We start from the raw sequence: 18,764 nt of genomic DNA, 5'->3' as shown, positions 1-18,764 counted from the left end.
CCCCCCCATCATCATCATCATCATCATCATCCTCTTCCCCCCCCCGGTGCACCCCCACCCCTTTGCCCCCCCCCAGTTCACCCCCCCCATTTCTCTGCCCCCCCTCTTTGCATCCCCCCCCCCATTCCCCCCCCCCCTTCCTGCCCCCCCCCCCCCCCCGGGGGGGCCACCCAAGCCCTGCGCCCCCTCCCTCTCCCAGGGGGCGTCTCCACCACCCCATGGAAGATCCACCACCCCATGGAGCTCCACAACCCCTATGGAGATCCACCACCCCTACGGAGATCCACCACCCCCATAGAGCCCCACCACCCTATGGAGCTCCACAACCCCCATGGAGCTCCACCACCCCATGGAAGATCCACCACCCCATGGAAGACCCACCACCCCATGGAGCTCCACCACCCCATGGAGCTCCACCACCCCCACAGAGCCCCACCACCCCATGGATTGTCACCACCCCATGGAGCTCCACCACCCCATGGAGCCCCACAACCCTCATGGAGACCCACCACCACATGGAGCTCCACAACCCCCATGGAGCTCCACCGCCCCATGGAAGATCCACCACCCCGTGGAGTTCTACCACTCCATGGAGCCCCACAACCCCTACGGAGCCCCACAACCCCTACGGAGATCCACCAACCTATGGAGCTCCACCGCCCCATGGAAGATCCACCACCCCGTGGAGTTCTACCACTCCATGGAGCCCCACAACCCCTATGGAGCCCCACAACCCCTATGGAGCCCCACAACCCCTACGGAGCCCCACAACCCCTATGGAGATCCACCAACCTATGGAGCTCCACCGCCCCATGGAAGATCCACCACCCCGTGGAGTTCTACCACTCCATGGAGCCCCACAACCCCTACGGAGCCCCACAACCCCTACGAAGCCCCACAACCCCTATGGAGATCCACCAACCTATGGAGCTCCACCACCCCCATGGAGACCCAATTCCCCCACGCACCTCCACCACCCCCGTGGCCAACAGCCTTTCCCCCCAAACACCCCAATTCCCACGAGGGGGGAATCGGAGGGGGGGGACGACACCTTGACGCCCCCTGACCTCCCCTCACCCCACGGCAGGAAGGTGAAGAACTTCTCCTGGCCAAACCCGAATTAACCGGCGCCGTTCGACGCCAACTGGAAGAGCTTCGCCAATGTTGGGTAGAGTTGGAGACCACCAGCCAAGCCAGGAGCCGGCGGTTGGCCGAAGCCGCCGCCGCCGAGCGCTTGGCGCGCAGCTACGCCGACGTGGAGGCGCGTTTGGGGAGGTTGGAGGAGCAGCTGGAGACCGTGGGGGCGGGAGCCGACCTCCTCAGCGTTAGCCGGCAGCTCAAGAGGTTGCAGGTGGGTTTTGGGGGGCCACCAGGGTTGGGGGTGTTGAGGGGGCATCGGGTGTTGAGGGGGCATCGGGTCTTGAGGGGACAGCAATTTATGGGGGGACACCAGGTCCTGAGGGGACACCAGGTGGTGGTGGGACATCAGGTTTGGGGGTCATCGGGTGTTGAGGGGACACCAGTTTATGGAGGGACACCAGGTGGTGGTGGGACATCAGGTTTGGGGGGGCATCAGGTGTTGAGGGGATACCAATTTATGGGGGGACACCAGGTTCTGAGGGGACAGCAGGTGATGGGGGGACACCAGGTGGTGGTGGGACATCAGGTTTGGGGGGGGCATCGGGTGTTGAGGAGCACCAGGTCTTGGGGGGGCATCAGGTGTTGAGGGGACACCAATTTATGGGGGGACACCAGGTTCTGAGGGGACAGCAGGTGATGGGGGGACACTAGGTGGTGGAGGGGCATCAGGTTTGGGGTGGCATCGGGCGTTGAGGGGACACCAAATTATGGGGGGACACCAAATTATGGAGGGACACCAGGTGTTGAAGGGACAGCAGGTGATGGGGGGACACCAGGTGGTGGTGGGACATCAGATTTGGGGGGGCGTTGGGTGTTGAGGGGCACCAGGTTGTAGAGGGACATGGGGTCTTGGGGGACATCAGGTCTTGGGAGGACAGCGGGTGTTGAGGGGACACTAATTTAGGGGGGGACACCAGGTGTTGAAGGGACATCAGGTTATGGGGTGGACATCGGGTGTTGGGGGACACCAGGTTATGGGGGGACACCAGGTTTGGAGGGACATGGGTTGTTGGGAGGATGTCAAGTGTTGGGGGGACATGAGGTTATGGGGGGACACCAGCTGTTGGGGTGGACATCGGGTGTTGGGGGACACCAGGTTATGGGGGGACACCAGATTTGGGGGGACATGGGTTGTTGGGAGGACATCGGGTGTTGGGAGGACACCAGGTTATGGGAGGACACCAGGTTTGGAGGAACATGGGTTGTTGGGAGGATGTCAAGTGTTGGGGGGACATGAGGTTATGGGGGGACACCAGCTGTTGGGGTGGACATTGGGTGTTGGGGAGACACCAGGTTATGGGGGGACACCAGGTTTGGGGGGATATGGGTTGTCGGGGGGACATCGGGTGTTGGGAGGACACCAGGTTATGGGAGGACACCAGGTTTGGAGGAACATGGGTTGTTGGGAGGATGTCAAGTGTTGGGGGGACATGAGGTTATGGGGGGGACACCAGCTGTTGGGGTGGACACCGGGTGTTGGGGGACACCAGATTTGGGGGGACATGGGTTGTCGGGGGGACATTGGGTGTTGGGGAGACACCAGGTTATGGGGGGACACCAGGTTTGGGGGGACATGGGTTGTTGGGAGGATGTCAAGTGTTGGGGGGACATGAGGTTATGGGGGGACATGAGGTTTTGGGGGGACACCAGCTGTTGGGGTGGACATTGGGTGTTGGGGAGACACCAGGTTATGGGGGGACACCAGGTTTGGGAGGACATTGGGTGTTGGAGGACACCAGGTTCTGGGGGGACACCAGTGCTCAGCCCCGGTTGCGAGGGTGACCCATCCCCACCGGCCCACCCCGGTGCTGCCCACAGCCGAGGGTCCCCGGGGCGGGTTGTCCTCTCCCAGCCCCGTCCCCAACGGCCCCCGCTGGTGTCCCCCGTCCCCGCAGACGATGGAGTCGCAGGTGGAGGAGTGGTCCAAGGAGGTGGGGGAGCTGCAGGTGCAGGCGGCGGCGCTGCCGGCGCAGGCAGCGGGCAGGCAGGCGGTGGGGGAGCGGCAGAGCGCGGTGGGCAGCCGCATCGTCCGCCTCATCGAACCCCTCAAGGAACGCAGGAGAATCCTCCTGGCCTCCAAGGAGGTCCACCAGGTCAGCCACGAGCTGGAGGACGAGGTGGTGAGTACGTGGGGATGGGGATGGGGGGTTGGGATTGGGATGGGGTGGGGTGGGGTGGGGTGGAGGTGATGGGGGTGGAGGTGATGGAGGTGGAGGTGATGGAGATGGTGGAGGTGATGGAGATGGAGGTGATGGAGATGGAGGAGATGGAGATGGAGGAGATGGAGGTGATGGAGATGGAGGTGATGGAGATGGAGGAGATGGAGATGGAGGAGATGGAGATGGAGGAGATGGAGGTGATGGAGATGGAGGAGATGGAGGTGATGGAGATGGAGGAGATGGAGGTGATGGAGATGGAGGTGATGGAGATGGAGGTGATGGAGGTGATGGAGATGGAGGTGATGGAGATGGAGATGATGGAGGAGATGGAGATGATGGAGGAGATGGAGATGATGGAGGTGATGGAGGTGATGGAGATGGAGGTGATGGAGATGGAGATGATGGAGGAGATGGAGGTGGAGGAGATGGAGGTGGAGGAGATGGAGGAGATGGAGGTGATGGAGATGGGATGTGGATGGAGGTGGAGGTGGAGGTAGAGGTGGGGATGGGGACATGGGTGGGGATGGGATGGAGATGGAGGTGATGGAGATGGAAATGGAGATGATGGGGATGATGGGGATCATGGAGATGATGAAGATAGATGGGGATGGAGTTGGAGATGATGGAGATGGGATGGGGATGGAGGTGGAGGTAGGGGTGGGGATGGGGACATGAGTGGGGATGGGATGGAGATGGAGGTGATGGCGATGGAGGTGATGGAGATGGAGATGATGGGGATCATGGAGATGATGGAGATGGGGACGGAGATGGAGATGGAGGTGATGGGGATCATGGAGATGATGGAGATGGGGACGGAGATGGAGATGGAGGTGATGGGGATCATGGAGATGATGGAGATGGGGACGGAGATGGAGATGGAGGTGATGGGGAAGGAGATGATGGAGATGGGGATGATGGAGATGAGGAGGGAGATGGGATGGGAGTAGAGGTGGGGATGGGACTGGGATGGGGACGGTGACAGGATGAGGGACGGGGATGACCCGAGGTCCGCCCCGCGCCCCCGTCCCCAGCTGTGGGTGCAGGACCGCCTGCCCTTGGCCACCCTGAAGGACCACGGCACCAACCTCCAGACGGTGCAGCAGTACATCAAGAAGAACCAGGTCAGCCCCCGCCTCGGCGAAGGCGGCCGTGGGGCCACCGACCACCCACCCGACCTTCTCCCCCACCTCCAACCTCCTCTCCGCCTCCTCCCAGAACCTCCGCCGGGAGATCCAGGTCCACCGTCCTCGCGTGGACGAGGTGCTGGAACGCGCCGGAGCCGTCGCCGCCATCAAAAGTCCCGAAGCCGAAGGGTTACGTCGTCTTCTGGAACGTTTGGGGACGATGTGGGGGGAACTGCAGGAGCAGACGGAACGCCGGCAGCAAATTTTGGATGCCACCTACCAACTGGAGCAGTACTACTTCGACGTGGCCGAGGTGGAGTCGTGGTTGGGCGAGCAGGAGCTGCTGTTGATGAGCGAGGAGAAGGGGAAGGTGCTGCTGGGGGTGGGGTGGCTCGAAGGTGTGGGGTTGGGGGGTGGGGGGAGGAGGCGGTGAAGGACATCACCACCCTCCCAACCCCTCCCGCCCCGGTCCCGCCCGAACATCTCACCCACCTCCGCGTCCTTCCCGGTCCTCCCTAAGGATGAGCAGAGCACCCTCCAACTCCTCAAGAAGCACCTCCTGACGGAACAAACGGTGGAGAACTACGAGGAGACCATCGCCCAACTCTCCCGCCAGTGTCGAGCCCTTCTGGAACTTGGTCACCCTCAAAGGTGGGGACAACCTTTCCTTGGCCCGTCTTCTCTTGACCGCCACCCCCCGCCCTAAAAAAATAAAATAAAATAAAAAAAAATAAAATAAAAATAAAATCCGGGATCTTTGGCGTTCACCGGGCGCCGTGTCCCTTGCCCAGCGAACAGGTCAGCAGGCGGCAGTCGCAGGTTGACCGGCTGTACGTGTCTCTGAAGGACCTGGTGGAGGACCGCAAGGCCAAGTTGGAGCAGCAATATTGGCTCTACCAGCTCAACCGCGAGGTGGACGAGCTGGAGCACTGGATCGCCGAGAAGGAGGTGGTGGCCGGCTCACCGGAGCTGGGACAGGACTTCGAACACGTCACGGTCAGTTGAGGGTTGGGGTTTGTTTTTTTTTGGGGGGGACGGGACACGACCCACACGCCGAGGAGGTTCTTGACGTTGGGTGTTGGCCATGCCCTGAGGTCAAGAGTCTTGGAGTTGGCCCTGTGCCGTGCTGAGGGTCCTGGAGTTGGGCCAGTCCTGGTTTGGAGAGTCTTGGAGTTGGCCCCGTCCAGTTTTGGGGGGGGTCTTGGTGAGGTCCCCACTCTGCATGAGGGGTCTTGGTGAGGTCCCCGTCTTGTTTTGGAGGTCCTGGAGTTGGCCCCATCTTGGTTTGGAGGTCCTGGAGTTGGCCCCATCCAGTTTTGGGGGGGTCTTGGTGAGGTCCCCACTCTGCATGAGGGGTCTTGGTGAGGTCCCCATCCAGTTTTGGAGGTCCTGGAGTTGGCCCCGTCCAGTTTTGGAGGTCCTGGAGTTGGCCCCATCCAGTTATGGGGGGGTCTTGGTGAGGACCCCATCTTGGTTTGGAGGTCCTGGAGTTGGCCCCATCCAGTTTTGGGGGGGTCTTGGTGAGGTCCCCATCTTGGTTTGGAGGTCCTGGAGTTGGCCCCATCCAGTTTTGGGGGGGTCTTGGTGAGGTCCCCACTCTGCATGAGGGGTCTTGGTGAGGTCCCCATCCAGTTTTGGAGGTCCTGGAGTTGGCCCCATCCAGTTTTGGGGGGGTCTTGGTGAGGACCCCATCTTGGTTTGGAGGTCCTGGAGTTGGCCCCATCCAGTTTTGGGGGGGTCTTGGTGAGGTCCCCATCCAGTTTTGGAGGTCCTGGAGTTGGCCCCATCCAGTTTTGGGGGGGTCTTGGTGAGGTCCCTATCCTGTTCTGAGGGTCCTGGAGTTGGCCCCATCCTGGTTTGGGGGTCCCGGTGAGGTCCCTGCCCCACGGTGGGGGTCCCTTCCCCATACCATTGGTCCTGGAGTTGTCCCCAACCTCTGCTGGAGGTCCTGGCATTGTCCCTGCCCCGTGGTGGCCGTCTTGTTGTGGTCCCTGCCCCACGCTGGGGGTCCTGGGCACCATCCCTGGTCCATGCTGGTGGTCCTGGCCACCATCCCTACACCATACTGGTGTCCTGCGCACCATCCTGGTCCTGGCCGCCATCCCTGCCCCATACTGGGGGTCCTGGCCACCATCCCCATCCTGGGCACCATCAATGCCCCATACCGGAGGTCCCACCTCCATCCCTGCCCCATACCGGAGGTCCCACCTCCATCCCTGCCCCATACCAGTGGTCCCACCTCCATCCCAGGCCCATACTGGTGGTCCCACCTCCATCTCAGCCTCGTACCGGAGGTCCCACCTCCATCCCTGCCCCATACTGGGGGTCCCACCTCCATCCCTGCCCCATACCAGTGGTCCCACCTCCATCCCTGCCCCATACTGGGGGTCCCACCTCCATCCCAGCCCCATACTGGGGGTCCCACCTCCATCTCAGCCTCATACCGGAGGTCCCACCTCCATCCCTGCCCCATACTGGAGGTCCCACCTCCATCCCAGCCCCATACCAGAGGTCCCACCTCCATCCCAGCCCCATACCGATGGTCCCACCTCCATCCCAGGCCCATACTGGTGGTCCCACCTCCATCCCAGCCCCATACTGGGGGTCCCACCTCCATCCCAGCCCCATACCGGAGGTCCCACCTCCATCCCTGCCCCATACTGGGGGTCCTGGCCACCATCCCCATCCTGGGCACCAACAATGCCCCATACCGGAGGTCCCACCTCCATCCCTGCCCCATACCAGTGGTCCCACCTCCATCCCAGGCCCATACCGGAGGTCCCACCTCCATCCCAGCCTCATACCGGAGGTCCCACCTCCATCCCTGCCCCATACTGGGGGTCCTGGCCACCATCCCCATCCTGGGCACCATCCCAGCCCCATACCGGAGGTCCCACCTCCATCCCAGCCCCATACCGGAGGTCCCACCTCCATCCCTTCCTTGCCCGACGTGGCCGACACGGCTCTTCCGCCCCATCCCGCCCCACCCCACCCCACCCCACCCCTCACCCCGGCCCACCCTTCCCCATCCCAGTTGCTCCAGGAGAAATTCCTGGAGTTCGCCAGCGAGACGGGCAGCGTCGGGCAGGAGCGCATCGCCGCCGTCAACCAAATGGTGGACGAACTCATCGACTACGGCCACGCCGACGCCGCCACCATCGCCGAGTGGAAGGACGGGGTGAACGAAGCTTGGGCGGACCTCCTGGAGCTGATGGAGACGCGGGCGCAGATGTTGGCGGCCTCCCACGAACTTCACAAGTTCTTCAACGATTGCAAAGAGGTTTTGGGGCAAATCGAGGAGAAAAGGCAACGGTTGCCCGAACTGGCGGCCCGGGAGGGCAGGACCTCGGCCGGCGCCTTGCAACGGGCGTTGGGTGCCTTCGAACACGACGTGGAGGTGTTGGTGACCCAAGTGCGGCAGCTCCAAGAAGGCGCGGCCCAATTGAGGACCCTCTACGCCGGGGACAACGCCGAGGCCATCGCCGGGCGGGAGCAGGAGGTGTTACGGGCGTGGAAGGAGCTCTTGGCGGCCTGCGAGGAGTGTCGGCTCCACGTGGCCAGCGTCGCCGATAAGATCCGCTTCGTGGGCGCCGTGAGGGACCTTCTGGCCTGGATGGACGGCGTCCTCTGCCAGATGGGCGCCGGAGAGAAGCCCAGGTAGAGGGAGCCGTGGGCTGCGCCGAGGTCCCGCGTGCTGTGAGGGCCCCAAGAACTGCGTCCTGACCCATCCCTGGTGCCGACGAACCATGTCCTGTCCCATCCCAAGGGCCCCTGTCCTGTCCCTTCTGGAGGACCTGTGTCTTGGCCCATCCGTGGCACCAAGAACCTGTGTCTTGGCCCATTGGACGACCCATGTCCTGTCCTGTCCCATCCCAAGGTCCTGTGTCCTGTCCCTTCTGGAGGACCTGTGTCTTGGCCCATCCGTGGCACCAAGAACCTGTCTTGGCCCATCCGTGGCACCAAGAACCTGTGTCTTGGCCCATCCATGATGCCAAGGACCCATATCCTGGTCCATCCCAAGGTCCTGTGTCCTGTCCCATCTGGAGGACCCCTATTTGGCCCATCCGTGGCACCAAGAACCCGTGTCTTGGCCCATCTGGATGACCCATGTCCTGTCCTGTCCCATCCCAAGGTCCCCTGTCCTGTCCCATCTGGAGGACCTCTGCGTTGTCCCATCTGTGGCACCAAGAACCTTTCTTGGCCCATCCGTGGCACCAAGAACCCGTGTCTTGGCCCATTGGACGACCCGTGTCCTGTCCTGTCCCATCCCAAGGTCCCGCGTCCTGTCCCATCTGGAGGACCTCCCTTTTTCCCATCCGTGGCACAAAAAACTTGTGTCTTGGCCCATCCGGAGGACCCATGTCTTGTCCCGTGTCCTGTCCCATCCTGAGGACCTCTCTTTGTCCCATCCGTGGCACCAAGAACCCGTGTCTTGGCCCACCTGGAGCACCCATCTCCTGACCCATCTCCCATCCACGGAGCCAAGACCCCACGTCCTCTCCCTTCTGGAGGACCCGTGTCCTCTCCCATCCATGAAGCTGAGGACCCATCTCCTATCCCATCCCGTGAGGGGTGTCCCCATCCCCTCCCGCCCTCCCCAGCGCCCGTCCCCTCTCACAGGGACGTCTCCTCGGTGGAGCTGCTGATGAACGACCACCAAGGTCTCAAGAGCGAGATGGAAGCCCGCGGGAAGAGCATCGCCGCCTGCCTGGAGCTGGGCAAGACCCTCATCCTCAGCAAGAGCCCGGCGGCCGACGAGGTGCCGGGGGGGTGGGTGGACAACCGGGGGAGATGGGGGGGGGGGGGTTTGCCGCTGTTGGGAGGTCCTAACCCATCTCCTCCATCCCCGCAGATCAAAGTCCACGTGGAGAAGCTGCTGGCGAAGAAGAAGGAGATGATGGAGAAGTGGGACAAGCACTGGGAATGGCTGCAGCAGAGTGAGTCCCACCCTGGGGGGGGTGGTGGTGAGGACATTCGATGATGGGACATCATCTCCATCATCCCCATCATCCCCATCTCCGTCATCCCCATTATCCCCATCCCCATCATCTCCATCATCTCCATCCCCATCATCCCCATTATCTCCATCATCTCCATCCCCATCATCCCCATTATCTCCATTATCTCCATCCCCATCATCCCCATTATCTCCATCCCCATCATCCCCATCATCCCCATCATCCCCATTATCTCCATCCCCATTATCTCCATTATCTCCATCCCCATCATCTCCATCATCTCCATCCCCATCATCCCCATTATCTCCATCTCCATCATCCCCATTATTTCCATCATCTCTATCTCCATCATCCCCATCCCCATCATCCCCATCATCCCCATTATCTCCATCCCCATCATCTCCATCCCCATCATCCCCATCATCCCCATTATCTCCATCCCCATCATCCCCATTATCCCCATCCCCATCATCTCCATCATCTCCATCCCCATCATCCCCATTATCTCCATTATCTCCATCCCCATCATCCCCATTATCTCCATCCCCATCATCCCCATTATCTCCATCCCCATTATCTCCATCATCTCCATCCCCATCATCCCCATTATCTCCATCCCCATCATCCCCATCATCTCCTTCATCTCCATCATCCCCATTATCCCCATCTCCATCATCTCATCTCCATCATCCCCATCATCTCCATCATCCCCATCATCTCCATCCCCATCATCTCCAACCCCATCATCCCCATCATCCCCATCATCCCCATCATCCCCATCATCTCTATCCCCATCATCTCCAACCCCATCATCTCCAACCCCATCATCTCCATCCCCATCATCTCCATCCCCATCATCTCCAACCCCATCATCCCCATCATCCCCATCCCCATCATCCCTACCCCCATCACCCCCATCATTTGGAGAGGGGGTCAGGTCCTCCGCCGCCGTGGAGACGGGATACTGGTAGGGTGGTGCCGCCATGAGCGCCTCCTTCCGTCTGCCCGCCCTCCCCGTCCGTCTGTCCGGCAGTGCTGGAGGTGCACCAGTTTGCCCAGGAGGCGGTGGTGGCCGACGCGTGGCTGACGGCCCAGGAGCCCCTGCTGAAGAGCCAGGAGCTGGGCAGCAGCGTGGACGAGGTGGAGCAGCTCATCCGGCGCCACGAGGCTTTCCGGAAGGCGGCGGCCGCCTGGGAGGAGAGGTTCAGCTCCCTGAGACGGCTCACCACGGTACGGCCACCTCTGGGGTGGGGGGCAAGGGGGGGCTGATGTCACCTCCCAATCCTGTCCTCTCCTGGGGGGCACCGCAGCCGCCGGCTCAGTATCCCCATCCCTCTGCCCGGCCCCATCCCTGTGCGCATCTCCATCTCCATCTCCTTCTCCTTCTCCATCACCATCCCATCTCCATCACCATCCCATCTCCATCTCCATCCCATCTCCATCCCATCTGCATCACCATCACCATCACCATCTCCATCACCATCTCCATCACCATCTCCATCTCCATCACCATCACCATCACCATCCCATCTCCATCTCCATCTCCATCTCCATCTCCATCTCCATCTCCATCTCCATCTCCATCTCCATCTCCATTTTGATCCCATCCCCATCATGTCCATCATCTCCATCCCCATTTCCACCCCACCCCATCCCCATCCTCCTCATCATCTCCATCCCCATCCTCGTCATCTCTGTCATCCCCATCATCCCCATCATCCCCATCATCCCCATCATCCCCATCATCTCCATCATCTCCATCATCCCCATCATCTCCATCATCCCCATCCCCTCCATCCCCTCCATCCCCTCCATCCCCTCCATCCCCTCCATCCCCATCATCCCCATCATCCCCATCATCCCCATCATCCCCATCATTCCCATCATCCCCATCATCCCCATCATCCCCATCATTCCCATCATCTCCATCATCCCCATCCCCTCCATCCCCTCCATCCCCATCATCCCCTCCATCCCCTCCATCCCCTCCATCCCCTCCATCCCCTCCATCCCCATCATCCCCATCATCCCCTCCATCCCCATCATCCCCATCATCCCCATCATCCCCATCCCCATCATCCTCATCATCCCCATCATCCCCATCATCCCCATCATCCCCATCATTCCCATCATCTCCATCCCCTCCATCCCCATCATCCCCATCCCCATCATCCTCATCATCCCCATCATCCCCATCATCCCCATCATCCCCATCCCCTCCATCCCCTCCATCCCCATCATCTCCATCATCTCCATCATCTCCATCATCTCCATCATCTCCATCATCTCCACCATCCCCATCATCCCCATCATCCCCCTCCCCACCGCCCCCACCATCATCCCCCCCCCCCCTTCCCCGCAGATCGAGAAGCTGAAGGCGGAGCAGAACAAGCAGCCCCCGACGCCCCTCCTCAGCCGCAAATTTTTGGGGGAACCCCCGGGGGGTTCAACGCCGTCCTCATCTCCGTCGCCGGGAGCCGCCGAGCGCCCCGAAAACCGCCGCCCGGAGCCCCGCGTGGCCTACGTGCGCCAGGAGCTCCGTCCCGAGCGCCTGCAGCCCAAACTCGACCGCGTCCAGGGACCTCCCGGGGACGGGGAACCCCTGGTGGACCCACCACCCCCTGCCACCGCCGCCGCCGACCCCCCGGTGCCCCCCAAATCGGAGGAGGCGGGGGAGGGCAGGACGGGGCTGTTGGAACGGCGCCGGGAACGCCGGGAACGGCGGTTGGAACGCCAGGAATCCAGCGAGCCGGAACCGCCGCGGCACGACGGCAAAGGCGGGTGAGCGCCGGGTGGTGGGGGTGGGGGTGGGGGTGGGGTGGAAACGGGACGGGGACATCGGGAGACCGTGGGTGTCACCGGCGGGTCACCCCCACCCCATCCCCGACAGCAAAGCCACCTTGGCGGACATCGTGGAGCAGCTGCAGGAGAAGGAGGCTGGGGGCCCCTTGCCGGCGCCGGTGAGTCCATGGTGGCCCCTCGGTGGCCCCTCGGTGGCCCCTCGGTGGCCCCTTCGCTTCCCCTTGGAGTCCCCTTTGTTTCCTCTTGGTTTCTCCTTTGCTTCCCCTTGGTGTCACCTTGGTGTCCCCTTGGTGTCCCCTTGGCTTCTCCTTGGTGTCTCCATGGCTTCTCCTTGGTGTCCCCTTGGCTTCTTCTTGGTGTCCCCATGGCTTCCCCTTGGTGTCCCCTTGGCTTCTCCTTGATGTCTCCATGGCTTCTCCTTGGTGTCCCCTTGGCTTCTCCTTGGTGTCCCCATGGCTTCCCCTTGGTGTCCCCTTGGCTTCCCCTTGATGTCCCCATGGCTTCTCCTTGGTGTCCCCTTGGCTTCTCCTTGATGTCTCCATGGCTTCTCCTTGATGTCCCCTTGGCTTCCCCTTGGTGTCCCCTTGACATCCCCTTGGTGTCCCCATGGCTTCAACTTTGCGTCCCCTTTGCATCATATTGGTGTCCCCTTGATTTCTCCTTGCTGTCCCCTCATTGTCCCCTTGTCTTCTTGATGTCCCCTTGGTGTCCCCTTGGTGTCCCCTTGGTGTCTGCTTGTCTTCTCCTTGATGTCCCCTTGATGTCCCCTTGATGTCCCCTTGATGTCCCCTTGATGTCCCCTTTGTGTCCCTTTTGTGCCCCCTCAGTGTCCCCTTGGTGTCCCCTTGGTGTCTGCTTGTCTTCTCCTTGATGTCCCCTTGACGTCCCCTCGGCGTCCCCTTGGTGTCTGTTTGTATTCTCCTTGATGTCCCCTTGGTGTCCCCTTGGTGTCCCCTTGGTGTCTGCTTGTCTTCTCCTTGATGTCCCCTCTGTGTCCCCTTGGTGTCCCCTCGGTGTCTGCTTGTCTTCTCCTTGATGTCCCCTTGGTGTCCTCTTTGTGTCCCCTTGATGTCTGCTTGTCTTCTCCTTGGTGTCCCCTTGGTGTCCCCTCGGTGTCCCCTTGACGTCCCCTTGGTGTCTGCTTGTCTTCTTGGTGTCTCCTCGGTGTCTGCTTGTCTTCCCCTTGATGTCCCCTTGATGTCCCCTTGATGTCCCCTTTGTGTCCCTTTTGTGCCCCCTCGGTGTCCCCTTGACGTCCCCTTGGTGTCCCCTTGGTGTCTGCTTGTCTTCTCCTTGGTGTCCCCTCGGTGTCCCCTTGGTGTCCCCTTGGTGTCTGCTTGTCTTCTCCTTGGTGTCCCTTTTGTGTCCCCTTGACGCCCCCTTGACGCCCCCTTGACACCCCCTTGACACCCCCTTGGTGTCCCCTTGACGTCCCCTTGATGTCTGCTTGTCTTCTCCTTGATGTCCCCTTGATGTCCCTTTTGTGTCCCCTTGACGTCCCCTCCCTGTCCCCACCTCCCGGGGGGGGGCACCACGTGCCCCGCCCTGACGTCCCTCACCCCCGCCAGCCCCGGGAGCGGGACTCCCCCGCCCGGTTGCCCACCGGCCCCGAAGGACTACCGGAGAGGACCCCACGCCCCGACCGACCACGCGCCCGCGACCGCCCCAAACCGCGCCGCCGACCGCGTCCCAAAGACCCCTCCCAGGGCCCGGGGGAGACGCGGAGGTCGCGGTCCGCCCCGGCGCAGGGCAGCGCCCCACCGCCCCCACCGCCCCCCACCCACACCGTGCAGCACGAGGGCTTCCTCTTCCGCAAGCACGAGCTGGATGGACCCAACAAGAAGGCGTCCAACAGGTCGGTGGGGACAACTGGGATGGGTGGGGGGCACCAGGGGTTGGGGGTCCATCAACGGAGAGGGTTCTCCAGGACTTGGGGGTCCATCAATGGGGAGGATCCATCAATGGGGAGGGTTCTCCAGGACTTGGAGGTCCATCAATGGAGAGGATCCATCAACGGAGAGGGTTCTCCAGGACTTGGAGGTCCATCAATGGGGAGGATCCATCAATGGGGAGGGTTCTCCAGGACTTGGAGGTCCATCAATGGGGAGGATCCATCAACGGGGAGGGTTCTCCAGGACTTGGAGGTCCATCAATGGGGAGGATCCATCAATGGGGAGGGTTCTTCAGGACTTGGAGGTCCATCAATGGGGAGGATCCATCAACGGAGAGGGTTCTCCAGGACTTGGAGGTCCATCAATGGGGAGGATCCATCAATGGGGAGGGTTCTCCAGGACTTGGAGGTCCATCAATGGGGAGGATCCATCAACGGAGAGGGTTCTCCAGGACTTGGAGGTCCATCAATGGGGAGGATCCATCAATGGGGAGGGTTCTCCAGGACTTGGAGGTCCATCAATGGGGAGGATCCATCAACGGAGAGGGTTCTCCAGGACTTGGAGGTCCATCAATGGGGAGGATCCATCAATGGGGAGGGTTCTCCAGGACTTGGAGGTCCATCAATGGGGAGGATCCATCAACGGAGAGGGTTCTCCAGGACTTGGAGGTCCATCAATGGGGAGGATCCATCAATGGGGAGGGTTCTCCAGGACTTGGAGGTCCATCAATGGGGAGGATCCATCAACGGAGAGGGTTCTCCAGGACTTGGAGGTCCATCAATGGGGAGGATCCATCAATGGGGAGGGTTCACCAGGACTTGGAGGTCCATCAATGGGGAGGATCCATCAACGGGGAGGGTTCTCCAGGACTTGGAGGTCCATCAATGGGGAGGATCCATCAACGGAGAGGGTTCTCCAGGACTTGGAGGTCCATCAATGGGGAGGATCCATCAATGGGGAGGGTTCACCAGGACTTGGAGGTCCATCAATGGGGAAGGTTCTCCAGCGCTTGGAGGTCCATCAATGGAGAGGGTTCTCCAGCGCTTGGAGGTCCATCAATGGGGAGGATCCATCAACGGAGAGGGTTCACCAGGACTTGGAGGTCCATCAATGGGGAAGGTTCTCCAGCGCTTGGAGGTCCATCAATGGAGAGGGTTTACCAAGGTCTGGAGGTCCATCAATGGGGAGGATCCATTAATGGAGAGGGTTCACCAGCACTTGGAGGTCCATCAATGGAGAATGTTCTCCAGCACCTGGAGGTCCATCAATGGGGAGGGTTTTCCAGGACTTGGAGGTCCATCAGTGGGGAGGGTTGACCAGAACTTGGAGGGTCAGTCAACAAGAGAGGGTTCAGCAGGACTTGGAGGGTCCATCACGCACCAGGGATTGGAGGTCCATCAATGGAGAGGGTTCTCCAGGACAGGGAGAGGGTTCTCCAGGACTTGGAGGGTCCATCAATGGAGAGGGTTCTCCAGGGCTTGGAAGTCCATCAACGGAGAAGGTTCACCAAGGTCTGGAGGTCCATCAATGGAGAAAGTTCTCCAGCGCTTGGAGGTCCATCAATGGAGAAAGTTCTCCAGCGCTTGCGGGGTCCCCACAAGCCAAAGCCACCGGCAACGTTGGGTCACCCACTGGTGTCACCACCCCCCTCCCGTCCCCCTCTTTGACCTTGGCCAGATCCTGGGTGAACCTCTACTGCGTGCTGAGCAAGGGTGACCTGGGCTTCTACAAGGACGCCAAGGGCCAAGCGGCCGGCAGCACCCACGGTGGCGAACCCCTCCTCAACCTCCACCACTCCACCAGCGAGGTGGCCAGCGACTACAAGAAGAAGAAGAACGTCTTCAAACTCAAGTACGTTGGGGGGGTTCATGGGGGGGGGCGGGGGGGCCATCAATGGGGAGGCTTCTCCAGCACTTGGAGGTCCATCAATGGGGAGGGTTCTCCAGCACTTGAAGGTCCATCAATGGGGAGGGTTCTCCAGTGCTTGGAGGTCCATCAATGGGGAGGGTTCTCCAGCGCTTAGAGGTCCATCACTGGGGAGGGTTCTCCAGCGCTTGGAGGTCCATCAATGGGGAGGGTTCTCCAGCGCTTAGAGGTCCATCACTGGGGAGGGTTCTCCAGCGCTTGGAGGTCCATCAATGGGGAGGGTTCTCCAGCGCTTAGAGGTCCATCACTGGGGAGAGTTCTCCAGCGCTTGGAGGTCCATCAATGGAGAATGTTCTCCAGCACTTGGAGGTCCATCAATGGGGAGGGTTCTTCAGTGCTTGGAGGTCCATCAATGGAGAACGTTCTCCAGCTCTTTGAGGTCCATCAATGGGGAGGGTTCTCCAGCGCTTGGAGGTCCATCAATGGAGAATGTTCTCCAGCGCTTGGAGGTCCATCAATGGGGAACGTTCTCCAGCGCTTGGAGGTTCATCAATGGAGAATGTTCTCCAGCTCTTTGAGGTCCATCACTGGGGAGGGTTCTCCAGCGCTTGGAGGTCCATCAATGGGGAGGGTTCACCAGGGTTTGGAGGTCCATCAATGGAGAACGTTCTCCAGCTCTTTGAGGTCCATCAATGGGGAGGGTTCTCCAGCGCTTGGAGGTCCATCAATGGGGAGGGTTCTCCAGTGCTTTGAGGTCCATCAATGGAGAATGTTCTCCAGCACTTGGAGGTCCATCAATGGAGAACGTTCTCCAGCGCTTGGAGGTCCATCACTGGGGAGGGTTCTCCAGCGCTGGGACGTCCATCAATGGAGGCCGTTCACTGGGTTTGGAGGTCCCCCAAATTCTGGGGGGGTGGAGGTGGGGTGGGGGGGGAGCGCCTTGAGTAGCTCCTTCTCTTGTAGGACCAGCGACGGGAGCGAGTTCCTCCTCCAAGCCAAGGACGAGGTAGGTGTCTCCATGGTCGGGTGATGCTCTTTGGGTGATGGTGGTGGCGGTTGGCTGGTTGGGGTTTTGGGGGGAGGGGGGGTGTGGCTATTTTAGGGGGGACCTGAGGCTGGTTTTGGGGGGTGTCCCCCGCCCCCCCCATCCTTCCAGGAGGACATGCGGGGGTGGCTGAAGGCGTTGAGCGCCTGCGCCCAAGAACACGCCGAGGTGGCCCGGTGGAACCAAGGTCTTCTCACCACCTCCTCCACCGACGAGGGCCTCCCCCGGCGGGAGGGCGACCGCCGCCCCAGTGCCTCGGGGAGACGGAAGTGACCCCCCCCCCCACTTAATTTTTGGGGATCCCCCCCCCCTCCTCACCCCACCTTCACCCCACCCCACGTGGAGCCACCAAAGGTGGAGGAGATGGAGGAGGAGGAGGAGGAGAAGGGGGGGGGTGGGGGGGACCCCCACACCTATGGGGATGGGGGGGGGCAGCGCGGAGATGGTGTGCCCCCCCCCCCCCCAAATTTTAGGTGACCCCTAATAGTGGGGGTCCCCAAATAATAGGGGGTCCCCAAATAATGGGGGGGGGTCCTCAAATAACGAGGGCTTCCTCCCCCCCCCCCCCCAAATCCTGGGCGACCCCCCCCTCAAATTCTGGGGGCCCGCCCCCCAATCCGGGGTGCCCCCCCAAATCCAGGGTGACCCCCCCCCCCCCACACACCCCCCCCTCCAATCCTGGTTGCCCCCCCCCCCCCCAAAAAAAATTCTGGGTACCCCAAATCCTGGGTGCCCCCCCCCCCGCCCCCCCCAGTCCTGGGTACCCCCAAATCTTGGGTGCCCCCCCCCCCCATTTGGGGAGGGGGTCGGGGTCAGGGGGTGCTGTTGGGGGGGGGGGGACACATTCCCCTTATCCCCCCCCTTGTCCCCCCCTCCCCCAAAATTCCCCCCCCCCCCCCGGCCCCCCCTTTTCCCATGCACAAGCCATAGAGCCGGGGGGGGGTCCCCATCACTTTTGGGGGGGGTCCCTAACACCTGGGGGGTCCCAAAAACCCGGGGGGGGTCCCCATCACTCCGGGGGGGGTCCCCAAAAATGGGGGGGTCCCCAAAAATGGGGGGGGGTCCCCATCATCTATGGGGTATCCCCATCACTTTGGGGGGGGTCCCTAAAAATCGGGGGGTCCCCAACAATGGGGGGGGTCCCCATCCCCCCGGGGGGGGTCCCCAAAACTCGGGGGGGTCCCCATCATCCGGGGGGGGTCCTCAACAATGGGGGGGAGGGGGTCCCCATCACCTCGGGGTACCCCAAATTTTGGGGAGGGGGGAGGGGGGGGAAAGGTGACAAAGCCATATCCCCCCCCCCCCGCCCCCCCCTTAAAGTCGGGGTGGGGGGCGGGGGGGGGGCAGAGTTTGTAAAGATTTTGGACAAAACCCGGGAAAAGAACCCCCCAAAAATTACCCCCCCCCGGGGAAACACCCCACCCCCACCCCCCCAAAATGTGGGGGGACCCCCCCCGCCCCCCCCCGGGCCCGAGCGCTGCGCTGTGACTGTATAAATGTAATAAACACCCCCATCCCCCCCCCCCGCTGCACCCCCCCCCCCCCCGGCACCCCAAAAATAAAGGAGCTGGAAGGAACTCGGGGGGCGCCCCCCCCCACCCCCTTTGTGGAAGGGAGGGGGGAGTGTATGGGGCTGGGGGGGGGGGCGGGGGGGTCTGTGGGGGAGGGGGGTGATTCTGGGGGGGGGGATCTGTGGGGCTGGGGGGGGGAGTGGCACCCCTGGGGGGGTCTGTAGGGGGTCTGGGGGGGGGTCGGGGGGGGATCTGTGGGGCTGCAGG

The 18,764-nt window shown here is 61.8% G+C and overlaps 1 protein-coding gene across 1 annotated transcript; it reads left to right on the top strand.

Annotated features, from left to right (window-relative positions):
- Nucleotides 1–1,087: 1,087 nt before the first annotated feature.
- LOC309684437 (spectrin beta chain, non-erythrocytic 4-like) lies at nucleotides 1,088–17,330 on the top strand (the record flags this gene model as incomplete). The annotated part of the gene is made up of 16 exons (XM_082500355.1): nucleotides 1,088–1,351; nucleotides 3,036–3,260; nucleotides 4,331–4,420; nucleotides 4,515–4,793; nucleotides 4,944–5,074; nucleotides 5,215–5,419; nucleotides 7,458–8,080; nucleotides 9,044–9,182; nucleotides 9,276–9,360; nucleotides 10,415–10,611; nucleotides 11,744–12,162; nucleotides 12,272–12,341; nucleotides 13,752–14,038; nucleotides 15,753–15,926; nucleotides 16,905–16,947; nucleotides 17,098–17,330. Coding segments are annotated over 16 exons (3,393 nt in total), but the record flags the coding sequence as incomplete, so codon positions are not given.
- Nucleotides 17,331–18,764: the final 1,434 nt, after the last annotated feature.

Source organism: Vanellus vanellus (genome assembly GCF_965231255.1).
Source record: "Vanellus vanellus genome assembly, contig: HAP1_SCAFFOLD_2103, whole genome shotgun sequence".
In the NCBI taxonomy this organism is placed as follows: Eukaryota; Metazoa; Chordata; class Aves; order Charadriiformes; family Charadriidae; genus Vanellus; species Vanellus vanellus.
This window is presented reverse-complemented; position numbering and strand designations above follow the sequence as displayed.